The sequence below is a fragment of the Pituophis catenifer genome, unplaced genomic scaffold, assembly GCF_029215685.1.
Source record: "Pituophis catenifer annectens isolate HBS135680 unplaced genomic scaffold, rPitCat1.0.hap2 SCAF_15, whole genome shotgun sequence".
NCBI classification, from domain to species: Eukaryota; Metazoa; Chordata; class Lepidosauria; order Squamata; family Colubridae; genus Pituophis; species Pituophis catenifer.
In genome coordinates this window covers 15,870,273-15,882,418 of record NW_027256895.1, presented here as the reverse complement: position 1 = coordinate 15,882,418, position 12,146 = coordinate 15,870,273, and the positions used below count along the sequence as shown (strand labels likewise).

The 12,146-nt window shown below is 39.1% G+C and overlaps 1 protein-coding gene across 1 annotated transcript in view; it reads left to right on the top strand.

The window, feature by feature from the left end:
* LOC139324437 (vomeronasal type-2 receptor 26-like) overlaps positions 1–11,688 on the top strand; it is a 14,430-nt gene extending 2,742 nt beyond the window's left edge. Inside the window, exons 3-6 of the mRNA XM_070954150.1 lie at positions 3,509–4,369; positions 5,076–5,303; positions 10,057–10,183; positions 10,862–11,688. Of these exons, the coding sequence (XP_070810251.1) occupies positions 3,509–4,369; positions 5,076–5,303; positions 10,057–10,183; positions 10,862–11,688 (2,043 nt within the window). The remainder of the gene's footprint in view (positions 1–3,508; positions 4,370–5,075; positions 5,304–10,056; positions 10,184–10,861) is intronic.
* Positions 11,689–12,146: the final 458 nt, after the last annotated feature.

Sequence of the window (12,146 nt, the reverse complement as noted above, 5' to 3'; positions counted from 1 at the left end):
TTATGTTAAATTTTGTAATTTGGACATAAAGTGGCCATTCAAACAGAAATGGAAAAAAAATGTGGTGGTTAGATGAGCGATTTTAGATACTGTCCTTGATACAGTCTGAATCCCAACCAATTAATAGACTATGATTCCTTGACTGACTTATAAATACACTTTTTAAAAAAAAATTTATATGCCGCCCTTCTCCGGAGACTCAGGGCGGCTTACAATGCGTTAAGCAATAGCCTTCATACTTTTGTATATTTATACAAAGTCAGCTTATTGCCCCCACAATCTGGGTCCTCATTTTACCTACCTTTGAAAGGATGGAAGGCTGAATACTTTATAGAAGTATCGATACATTTTTGTGAATACATTTTCTTACCATGTTTTAATAATCACTTTCATTCATGATTAAGAAATTCAAGGTGTTATTATTTGGGAATTTCTTATTTTGCTCTTTAAATTGCAGAATGGTTTTCCTTCCTCCCTCCTGAAATCAGCCTAGCTAATGGCTTAATTAGAGATGAGCAATTCCATTCACTAGAATGTGATATCAGTAATTATAATTTAATCAGATATTAAATGTGGTAAGATTGTGGGGCATTTGATATGTGGAAAAAAATGGTTTGGATCTCTTTAAACCACACAACTTTTGTCTCTCCAATTTTGAATTGGAGTTTTTGAAAATGGGAGAAGTGATCCAAAGATATAGCACCAGTTGCATTTCAGATCACAAAAAGGTTGCTACTCCACATTTTCAAAAGCCTGTTTGAAAGGGGAGGGAAATTCTTTGATTTATAGGATGCATTCTCTTGGGATTGCTATAAAATAAAATGGAAAGTTAACGGCAGATGCATGACCCAAATGTGAAATAACTGAAGTGAAAAGAGAAAATTCATTCTATGTGCTTCAGAGGTGCTTTTTTCAAAAAGCAACTGGACTTTGCTTTACCTTTCACTTCTCATTCAAGAAGCTTCCTCACTTGGTCAGAATCAAAGTTGGTTTGGCTGCAACTGCCAAAAAAGCCAACACAGTCCTAGGCTGCATCAACAGAGGCATAGAATCAAGTTCACATGAAGTCTTAGTATCACTTTATAAGGCCTTAGTTAAACCACACTTGGAATATTGCATCCAGTTTTGGACACCATGATGTAAAAAAGATGTTGAGACTCTGGAAAGAATACAAAAAAGAGCAATTAGGATGATTATGGAACTGGAGGCTAAAACATATGAAGAACAGCTGCAGGAATTGGATATGTTTAGTCTAGTGAAAAGAAGGACTAGGGCTGACATGGTAGCAGTGTTCCAATATTTGAGGGGTTGCCACAAAGAAGAGGGAGTCAACTTATGTTCCAAAGCACCAGAAGGCAAAACAGAAACAATGGATGGAAACTAATCATGGAGAGAAGCAACCTAGAACTAAGGAGAAATTTCCTGACTGAGAACAATCAACCAGTGGAATAGTTGCCTTCAGTGTTCCATCACTGGAGGCTTTTAAGAAGAAATTGGGCATCCATTTTTCTTAAATGGTTTAGGGTCTCCTATTTGAGCAGAGGGTTGGACTAGAAGACCTTCAAGGTTCCTTCCAACTTTCGTGATGATGATGGTGATGATGATGATGATCAGAACTGAAGAAGCTTCTTTGATGAGAAGCAAAACATCTTCCTTAAAGAAAAGAAAAGTCCTCAGGATACAATCTGGGTCAATCACTGCAACCAGAGGTTTCGTCTTCCATTCTTTTGGATTCATGCTAGACACCTTCTTCGGGGACCTTCACTCCTGCACTGCGGAAAAGAGACAGAAGAGGCAGGGTTGTTGTTGTTGGCTGGCTTTTATGTCATTTGCTGTCATTTGTTTGTGTTGCCCAGCCCTCACCTTCTAAGTACTTCATAGGCTGGTGGTAAATCAGCACTCCTGTTGAAGTCCAGTTGCCTTTTGAAAGTCCAGTTGCCTTTTGAAAAAACACATTTGAGACAACCATGACCTGATTGAGAATCTCCATAGACATTCACTCGGCCCTTCTAGTAACTGGTGTATAGCAACATATATCCATATTTGAATGTATACTCATATGCATGCACATTAGGATGCAGGAAGTATGAGATGGGAACTAAGCAAAGCTGGAGGATGGGTAGGGTGCACATTGAACACAAAACAGTGTTCTTATGCTCTTCATTTGACATAAGATCTCATCTGCATCTCACCATGACTTCATTGCTTTATTTTAAATTAATTAATTTATTTATTTACTGTTTCCTATGAAAAGAAAGGCTAATGAAATTTTGGGATGGATTTTTTTCCTTAATCCGAACCAAACCATTTTAGCCCTTAATATTTCTGGTCCATTTTCAGTATAACTGTTGTGGCTCTGTTGTCTGAGCCTGGGCTATCGACAGATGCAGACTCTGAGAGTGAGGGAGAGGAGTTGGCACGGCCTCCCTCTCCAGGACCCTCCTCTCTGGCAATGCCTCCGGAGGACACTGAAGGCCAAACGATAGGCTCAGAGCCAAGCACGTCCCCGCAGCCACAGGTGGACAGCGACAAAGTAGATAAGTGCTGGCTGGACCCTCGCCAGAGGCGCAGGGAGAAGCGTGCGCAGCAGAGGGGAAGGCGTGCCAGAGATTAGCTGAGTCACTGGACCACACCCCACAGGGTATAAATGTGGGTGTGGTGGCCGGTTCAGTTTGTGATGAGCAAAAACTGGAAATACTCCATGATCTCTGAGTTACTGGACTTTGCCTGCTTTATCGGACTGCATTTGGATTAATCCTTGTATTATTGACACTCTGCCTATTTTATCGGAATGCTTGCAGTCTAATCTTTGTTTTGTGTGAGTAAAGTCTGAATTGGCAGCTAGCCAAGGTGTTGCTGCCAGCTTTATCTTCAAAGAGTTTTGTCATGTGGCTTATTAACTCTGGGCCGTCTGTGGGGGGGGGGGGTGGTACGGGGACAGAACATCAACATTGCCTGAATTAATGCATTTCTGAGGTCTCTGGCTTTGTATTTATCCTATGATAATGAAAATTCTGCACACCAGTTCTTTCTGAATATGATTACCATATTTTTTGCTTCATAAGACACACCTAGGTTTCAAGGAGGAAAAGATGAAAACAAAATATGAACATGGAGCACCATCTCACTGTGAATATGGAGCATTGAATATGGAGCAGTAGTGTAGTGATGGCAGGAAGCGGAGCCTGAGAGGACCACAGATAGGTGTCCCCTCATGTGCCAGCTCCATCTATTGACTCCTGCACTGAGGAAAAGAGACAGAAGAGGCAGGGTTCAGCACTGTAAAAGGACCCCGCCATTGTGGCCCAGCTGCAATTCACCATATTCCCTCCATAAGATGCACAGACATTTCCACCCACTTTTTTGGGGGGAGGGAAATACGTCTTATGGTGTGAAAAATTCAGTAGATCTTGGTTATTATGGAAGATCATAAATTAAAAGCAGATATTTTTCAAAAACAATGAATATTTCATTTTGGAAAACCATGTTCCCTTTTTTCTATATTCAGCTGATATATGGATCTTCTCCAATGATAGATGACAAGATACAAACTGTTTTCTTCCATCGTTTTTTCCCAAATGGTGACCAACAGATTATGGGTATTCTCCATTTGTTGCTGCATTTAAGGTGGACATGGATTGGACTGATTCTCCAACCTGAGGAGAGTGAAAAGAGATTCATACAAGATGCTATTACTTTGTATTCTCAGAAAGGTATCTGCTTTGACTTCATGGAAGAGATGGGCAAGGAAACATTTTCTAATGATATTGCAGGAGCATTTAAAGACTTTGGTAAAATGTACATGATTATCATGAAGAGCACTACCAATGTCATTATCCTCTATTGTGAAAACCAAGTCACCGCCATTTTTAGAATGTTGCCCTATTTTACAGAATTGGAAGAGATGTCCATCGAGAGAAAAGATAAAGTATGGATATTGCCAGCCCAGATGGAGTTTACATCCCTTCCCTTTCAAAAAACTATCACTATGGAGATTTTCCATGGTGTTATAACTTTTGCAATTTCTTCCAAGGAGATTTCTGGATTCGACAAATTCCTTCAGATGAGAAACCCAACTTCTGAAGTGGAAGACCATTTAATGAGAGTGTTCTGGGAAAAGGCTTTTGAATGCTCGTTTTCTAAAGATAATTTAGATGAAGATGCTGGAATGCTGTGCACTGGAGAAGAGAAGTTGGAGAATCTACCTAAGTCTGTATTTGACACCACCATGACTGGGCAGAGTTATAGCATCTATAATGCAGTCTATGGTGTGACACATGCTTTACAAGCCATGCTTTCCTCTAAGTCCAAACACAGAGCAAGGCCAAAAGTTGGGAGAGAAACATTGTCGATTCAAAAAGCATGGCAGGTAACAAAAGGATAAATTAAACATTTCCTATTGCTTTTCTTTCTAATGCAATGAGCTCTACCACTGTGGATATGGCCAATGAAAACATCAAACTGATGATTTTTAATTCTTGTATGACTCAATTTTCCTCATTCTTCCAAGATTTAAAAAGATTTGCAATTGTGAATAGATAACAACTTATAATAATATGGAGGGAAAGGTTTATGATTTACCTTATGGAGGAAAAGGTTTAGATGCTGCAGTAACTATGTGGTTGATAGAGGTGCAAAGGATAAAGGTTAGAGGAACATTATTTCTATGAAAGTGCCCAATTATGTTAAAGGGATGACACATAAGTTAATACCAATGATTCTTTCTTTCTTTCTTTCTTTCTTTCTTTCTTTCTTTCTTTCTTTCTTTCTTTCTTTCTTTCTTTCTTTCTTTCTTTCTCTATCATTTATCTAACTAACTAACTAACTAACTAACTAACTAACTAACTAACTATCATTTATCTATCAATCATCTTCCTTTCCTTTCCTTTCCTTTCCTTTCCTTTCCTTTCCTTTCCTTTCCTTTCCTTTCCTTTCCTTTCCTTTCCTTTCCTTTCCTTTCCTTTCCTTTCCTTTCCTTTCCTTTCCTTTCCTTTTCATTCCCCTCCCCTCCCCTCCCCCTCATTTTCCTTTCTTTTCACTTCACTAATTAATTTACTACCTCTGCTTCTGTTTAGCTCCATCACTATTTGAGAACCATCTCATTTAATAACACGGCAGGACAGAAAATTTTCTTTAATGAAAATGGGGATCTAGAGACTGGATTTGACATCATCAACTGGGTCACATTCAAAAACGAGACCTTTGTTAAAGTCAAAGTTGGAAAGATTGACCCAACAACTTCTCCAGATAAGCTATTCACTATTTCTGTACAAGACATCACCTGGCCTACCATGTTTAAACAGGTATTTCCTTCTCTGATTTCGTACTGTGTGTTCTTTCCCTTCCCTTCTTGTTCACAGAATTGTTGATTTGAATGGATGTTACCCTTAAAGTTGTCAGACCAGAGACAACAGGGAGCTTGAAATACAAAAACTGAAATTTTAAGCCAGGCTTAAAATAATTTTCTGGTATCTCCTTGTCCAATTTTTATGGTTTTAGCAGAACCTAATTCAATACCTAGAGTCTTTTTTTTTTTTTGTATTTCAAAATTGCCTTGATACACGCACACACACAAAAGACATACACAAGTTAAAGTCATTAAAGCTACATATGATGTAATTCACAACATTTCAACACGGATGGTGTGAAAAGTTTAATGCCTTAAAGTTTAAAGTGCATGCTGGGAGATTTGCATCACAAGAGGATATGTTTGGAAAATCCATGGTTTATTTTGCCAATCGTGCTTCTGAATATTATCCAAGCTGCCTTTCCAGAATCTATGCATTTTAAAGTTACGTTTCATTTTAAAGGGGGAATATCTTTTCTGAAATCCTTGATGTTAATGTCATTGAAAAAAGTTGTGAAAAAAGAAGTAAAAAAGTCATTTGATTGAGGACATATTCTAGTTAGTGGTTATTATATGCTGGGTTGGCTAAAGCTGGTCTGCCTCTTTGGAAGGCATGTAGATTTCTGCTTCTCCCTTCTCAGTTATGGCTGTAGTAGTTTCTGAGTGTCTTTGCTCAATCCATCAACAGTTTTGGTCTCAGCTCTTTCAAATACAACTGGCTGCTGTAGCTCTCCAACACACTCTTTTGTCTCTTCTACTGCCACCCACTGATCTTCTTTTTAAAGTTATATTTGGTTTCTTTCCTAGGGTTAATTTCTTCTATATGTATTCTGCATTTCTACTTGTTGTTTTTTTTCCCCCTTTCTTGCTGTCTGTTGTATATTCAAGCAAGCATGGAGGTAGATCTACTCTTTTATCTCTTCATTTTTAATCCAGATTTTTCATTTTGCTTTTTGTTTTCTGAACCAATCTTCCTCCTAGGACCAGCAAAAGAATGAGCCATCTACCATTTTGAGTAGACAGGAAACAATAAGTTTATCCTCACCCTGTGGCTAAGGAACTGGGAATGCTATTTCTAATCACATTTCCTTTCCCTCTTTTAGAAGCAAAAAAATTCTCCACATTTGCTGGTTCACTCTGACAAGTATCCTCATATGCCATCCTCAAACTCTACTTTCCTCAGTATCTTATATACTGGGATTCTGGTCTGTCAGATTAGCTCTTTTATTATGGTGTGGGTGGGGTTCAGAAGTGGAGTGGTGACTCGAGCCTTTAAAAAAGGAATTCAGCAAAGGAATAATGAAATGGTGAATACAGAGATAAATATGATGGATGGGTGGATGGATGGATGTAGAGATGGATATAGAGATGGATAGACAGTTAGATGGATGGATGGATGGATGGGTTGGTGGATTGGTGGGTGCATGGGTGGGTGGGTGGATGGAAGGATGGATTTGGTGGGAGGGTATTCTGCCAAGTTCTGGTTTATACCCCAAATGGCAAGAATAATGTAAAACAAAGGAAAGCAATTGATGCTAATATTCCTGGCATGGATGGGAAGGAAAAAAGAAAAATATCCTAGCCAAATATCTTCACATCTCCAATTCTTAGTGTTCCTACCTTCAGTTTTGATTCTAGCTCTCATTTATTTCCAATTTTATTTCCAATTTATATTATTTCCTTCAACATGTTCACTGATTTGTTATACTTTCTCTAAAACAACACATTTGTTGGGATAGCTACACATGGGACATCTACACTACATTTATTACAGGTAGTCCTCAAGGTGTGACCATAATGGAATCTGCCCATTAGGGTCATATCTCAAAAAAAAAATTCATCAAATGAATCAAATAAAATCAAACTCGTTAATTGATCACTGTCATTATTAAGTGAACGGAGAAGCTTTCCCCACTGTTGCTGACCACTCATCAGCTGGTTCTCGTTCACTCAGGAATTAATTTGCCTCCAAGTAGGCTCCCTGAGCTTTCCACTTACAGTGGCTTTTAAAAAATTATCACTTCCTGCTAGTCATCTTAAGTGTCTGAGGGAGGGGGGAATTACAGATTTTTCGGCTTGAGTCACTTTAAAATAAAACACTTGCCACTAATTAGCTCAAGTGTCTTCTGGAAAGCACTCAGAGGGAGATGGGGGACGGATTTATAGAGCATTTGGCTTGCAACAGCAGTAGAATTGGAAGAGACCTTGAGTTCATCTAGTCTAACCCACTGATCAGAGAACCCAATACAGAGCTATTGTATTTTGAGGGGTGGGAGGAAGAATACATGCTATACAGTATACAATACTGTAGACTAGACTAGACTAGACTAGACTAGACTAGACTGGACTGGACTGGAATGGAATGGAACGGAACGGAACGGAACAGAACAGAACAGAACAGAACAGAACAGAATAGAATAGAATAGAATAGAATAGAATAGAATTCTTTATTGGCCAAGTGTGATTGGACACACAAGGAATTTGTCTTGGTGCATACACTCTTGGTGTATATAAAAGAAAAGATACATTCATCAAGAATCATAAGGTACAATACTTAATGATAGTCATAGGGAACAAATAAGCAATCAAATCCTATTAGGAAACAGTCAATATAAATCTTAAGGATGCCAGCAACAAGGTTACAGTCATACAGTCATAAGTAAGAGGAGATGGGTGATAGGAACAATGAGAAGATTAATAGTAATGCAGACTTAGTAACTAGTTTTACAGTGTTGAGGGAATTATTTGTTTAGCAGAGTGATGGTGTTCAGGAAAAAACTGTTCTTGTGTCTAGTTGTTCTGGTGTGCAGTGCTCTATAGCATCGTTTTGGGGGTAGGAGTTGAAACAGTTTATGTCCAGGATGCGAGGGATCTATAAACATTTTCACAGCCCTCTTTTTCACTCATGCAATATACAGGTTCTCAATGGAAGGCAGGTTGGTAGTAATTGTTTTTTCTGCAGTTCTGATTATCCTCTGAAATCTGTGTCTGTTTTGTTGGGTTGCAGAACCAAACCAAACAGTCGTAGAGGTGCAGATGACAGACTCAATAATTCCTATGTAGAACTGTATCAGCAGCTTCTTGGGCACTTTGAGCTTCCTGAGTTGGCACAGAAAGAACATTCTTTGTTGTGCTTTTTTGATAAAGTTTTTGATGTTAGGTGTCCATTTTAGGTCTTGAGATATGGTAGAACCTAGAAATTTGAAGATCTCTACTGTTGATATTGTGTTGTCTAGTATTGTAAGAGATGGTAGTATGGGAGGGTTTCTCCTAAAGTCCACCACCATTTCTACAGTTTTGAGTGCGTTCAGTTCCAGATTGTTCTGGTCGCACCACGAGGCTAGTTGTTCAACCTCCCGTCCATATGCGGATTCATCATTGTCTCGAATGAGACCGATCACTGTTGTGTCATCTGCACAACATCAGTATTTTAACAGATGGATAGTTTGAGATGCAGTCATTGGAATATAGAGAGAAAAGAAGTGGAGAGAGCACACAGTCTTGTGGGGCCCCTGTGATAATTGTACAGATATCTGATGTGATTCTGCTTAGCTTCACCTGCTGCTTCCTGTCTGTTATGATCCATTTACAAGTGTGTTCAGGTACCGCCAGCTGGTTTAGCTCAGTTTGAAGAATGTCTGGAATGATGGTGTTGAATGCTGAACTAAAGTCTACAAAAAGGACCCTTGCATAGGTCTTTGGAGATTCAAGATGTTGTAGGATGTAGTGCAGAGCCATATTAACAGTATCATCTGTTGATCTATTTGCTCGGTATGCAAATTGCAGGGGATCTAACAGCGGATCCGTGATGGTTTTCAAGTGAGACAGCACTAGCCGTTCAAAGGTTTTATTCTCTATTGTAATATAAACTAATCTCCAAGATAAAAGCAAGGAAACACAACACTGTAGAATGCTTGGTGCAGATGCTGGCTAGCATTTCTACAAGCAGTTTTAAGTCAAATGCAAAGAAACTTTATTTTTGCAAAGTACTGTACTTACAAACACAATAGTTTCCGAAGTACAGTACTTAAAAAGAAGCAGAGCAGTTTCCAAAGGGCTTAGAAACAAACAGTACAGTACTATGGAGCAGGAGTGTCAAACTCGTGGCATTCACGGTGGTGTCACATGACGTATCAGGACTTTTTCTCCTTCACTAAACCAGGCAGGGGTGGGACCAGCACATGACGCATCCGACCCATTGTCTGGGAGTTTGACAGCCCTGTTATAGAGTAACAAAAAAGAACATTTTAAAATACTTACAGAAGAAATTCTCCAGTCCTCAAGCCAGCAAAAAACGATCCTCCAGGCAGTCGAAAATCCTCCACGCAGCACAGAAAGAAACAAAAACAAACTTGGCACTACCTTCAAAATCACCAAATCTTGTTTGGCCATGGGACCAGGAGAAAAAACAACCCTGCCAGCTTCAGAAAATTGCATGTCATAACCCCAAACGGCAAAGGGAAGTTACAGAGTAAAAAATGGCTGTCACTGCAGCAGTGACTGAATCCAAGTCTCATGGCTACAGAGCCCTCTTTTTGGTCGCAGTTTTTAATTTCTAACAAGTACCCTTTCTGGATACATTTGTTCTTGTGAAAATTTGCTAAATATCTGGGTATTACCTGTATTTAGATGTAAAATACACCCTGACATAGAATTTTCTGATTGAAAACTTGTGATTTTTAATAAATCCTGCTTTCACTTCTTGATAGGTTCAACCTCTTTCTGTATGCAATGACAATTGCTATTCAGGGACCAGGAAGAGGAGAATAGAAGGGAAGCCATTTTGCTGTTATGACTGCATTCCATGTGCAAAAGGGAAAATTTCAAACCAGATGAGTAAGAGCTGCTTTGCGGAAAACTATTCAGACTCCTTACAGTAACTGTGATTCAAAATGCTAATATTTAAACCTCTTAAGGCAGGGGTGTCAAACTCGTGGCCCATGTGCTGGATGCGGTACACGCTGGTCATACCCACATCCGGTTTAGCGAAGAGGAAAAAAGTTGTGATATGTCACGTGACGACTCCGTGATGATACAATTTTGACACCCCTGTCCAAAGAGGACTTTTATTGCCATGACTGAATGAATGATATTCCTTCATAAATTTAAAAATGAACAGATATTTAGAGAATCCAAAAATAAATGTTTGGTTTGAGTTGTTCTAGATTGTTATAGATAATGGCTTCTGATTAATGCAGAACTAAGTAATTAAAAGATAAACCCAATGAAAAGTTAGTTCTTTTGTAGGATGAGGGATTTTCCCAAGAAAAATAGGGGGGGAAAGGGAGACAGAGAGGGAGAGGGGGGACAATATATATAAAAGAAGAACAGGGTAGAATTGTAATCACAAAACAATGTGTAAGTATTACACATTCTAGCATATTTAAAGCATGGCACTAAATATACAATAAGAGATTATCATTTAATTAATGCCATTACTTAGCTCCTACATGAACTCTCAATCCCAGTACATTGGTATTTCTAGAAATTGACCATGATATTTTCTTTTTCCAGATGCAGTTGATTGCTTTCAATGTTCCGAAGAACACTATGCAAACAAGGCTCAAAATCTATGTATTCTAAAATCTACAACCTTCCTGTCTTACAATGAGCCACTGGGAATCACTTTGGCCACTGTTAGTCTCTTCTTTTCTTTCTTGACAGCTTTGGTGTTGGGAATCTTCATTAAAGAGCAGGACACACCCATAGTCAAAGCCAACAATAGGAATCTCACCTACATTCTTCTCATTGCTCTCCTTCTTTCCTTCCTTTGCAGCTTACTCTTCATTGGGAAACCTGACCAAATGAAATGTCTCTTGCAACAAACTGCTTTTGGTATCATCTTCTCCATAGCCCTTTCTTGCATTTTGGGGAAAACAACCATTGTTGTTATTGCTTTCATGGCCACTAAGCCAGGCTCCAAAATGAGTGGAGTATGGTTGGCAATTTCTCCCCCATTCCCAGATTCAGACATTCACTCCATGGCTCAAGAAATTGTCCTGGAGTGTAATGAAGGTTCAGCTATCATGTTTTACCTTATCCTTGGCTTTATGGGGTTCTTGGCTTCTATCAGCTTCACAGTGGCCTTTCTAGTCAGGCGGTTGCCTGACAGCTTTAATGAAGCCAAATTTATCACCTTCAGCATGTTGGTCTTTTGTAGTGTCTGGGTATCATTTGTCCCAACCTATTTGAGTACAAAGGGAAAATATATGGTGGCCGTGGAGATCTTCTCCATTTTGGCTTCGGCAGCTGGATTATTGGGCTGCATCTTTTTCCCCAAATGCTATATTATTATTTTTAGACCTGATTTGAATACGAAGGGACAGTTAATAAAGAAATGATTCAGAGTTTGCTTATTGGTGTGGAATTAGTGTTCTCCTAATTCCAACAGTAAATGTGGGACTCATTTCATGACAGAATTGTTGACTCAGCACCATAAATCTAAGCATATAATCTCAACACAAATTTCTATTAAAGATCTCTTACACATAGTGAAGAGGATGTCAGGGTTCCAAGTAACAGCCCAGATGAAATCAAAACTCCAAGGTCAGAAGGTTCCTCAATGTATAGATTTATTAGGCATGTCATATTGGCACAGCCTGTGAAAACCCAACTCTGAAGCTCCCCGTGTTTTCCCCACCCAGTTCAAAATCCAAAGCTCATCTCCCCTCTACACACAACCATCACATGCCCCAATTAGGTCACAGTCCCAGACCCGAATGACTCCCACCCACACCCTGCCAGCTGGTAAGGGTGTCCTTGGTTTCCAGGAGGAAGAATGTTACTTTGGTTACATGTT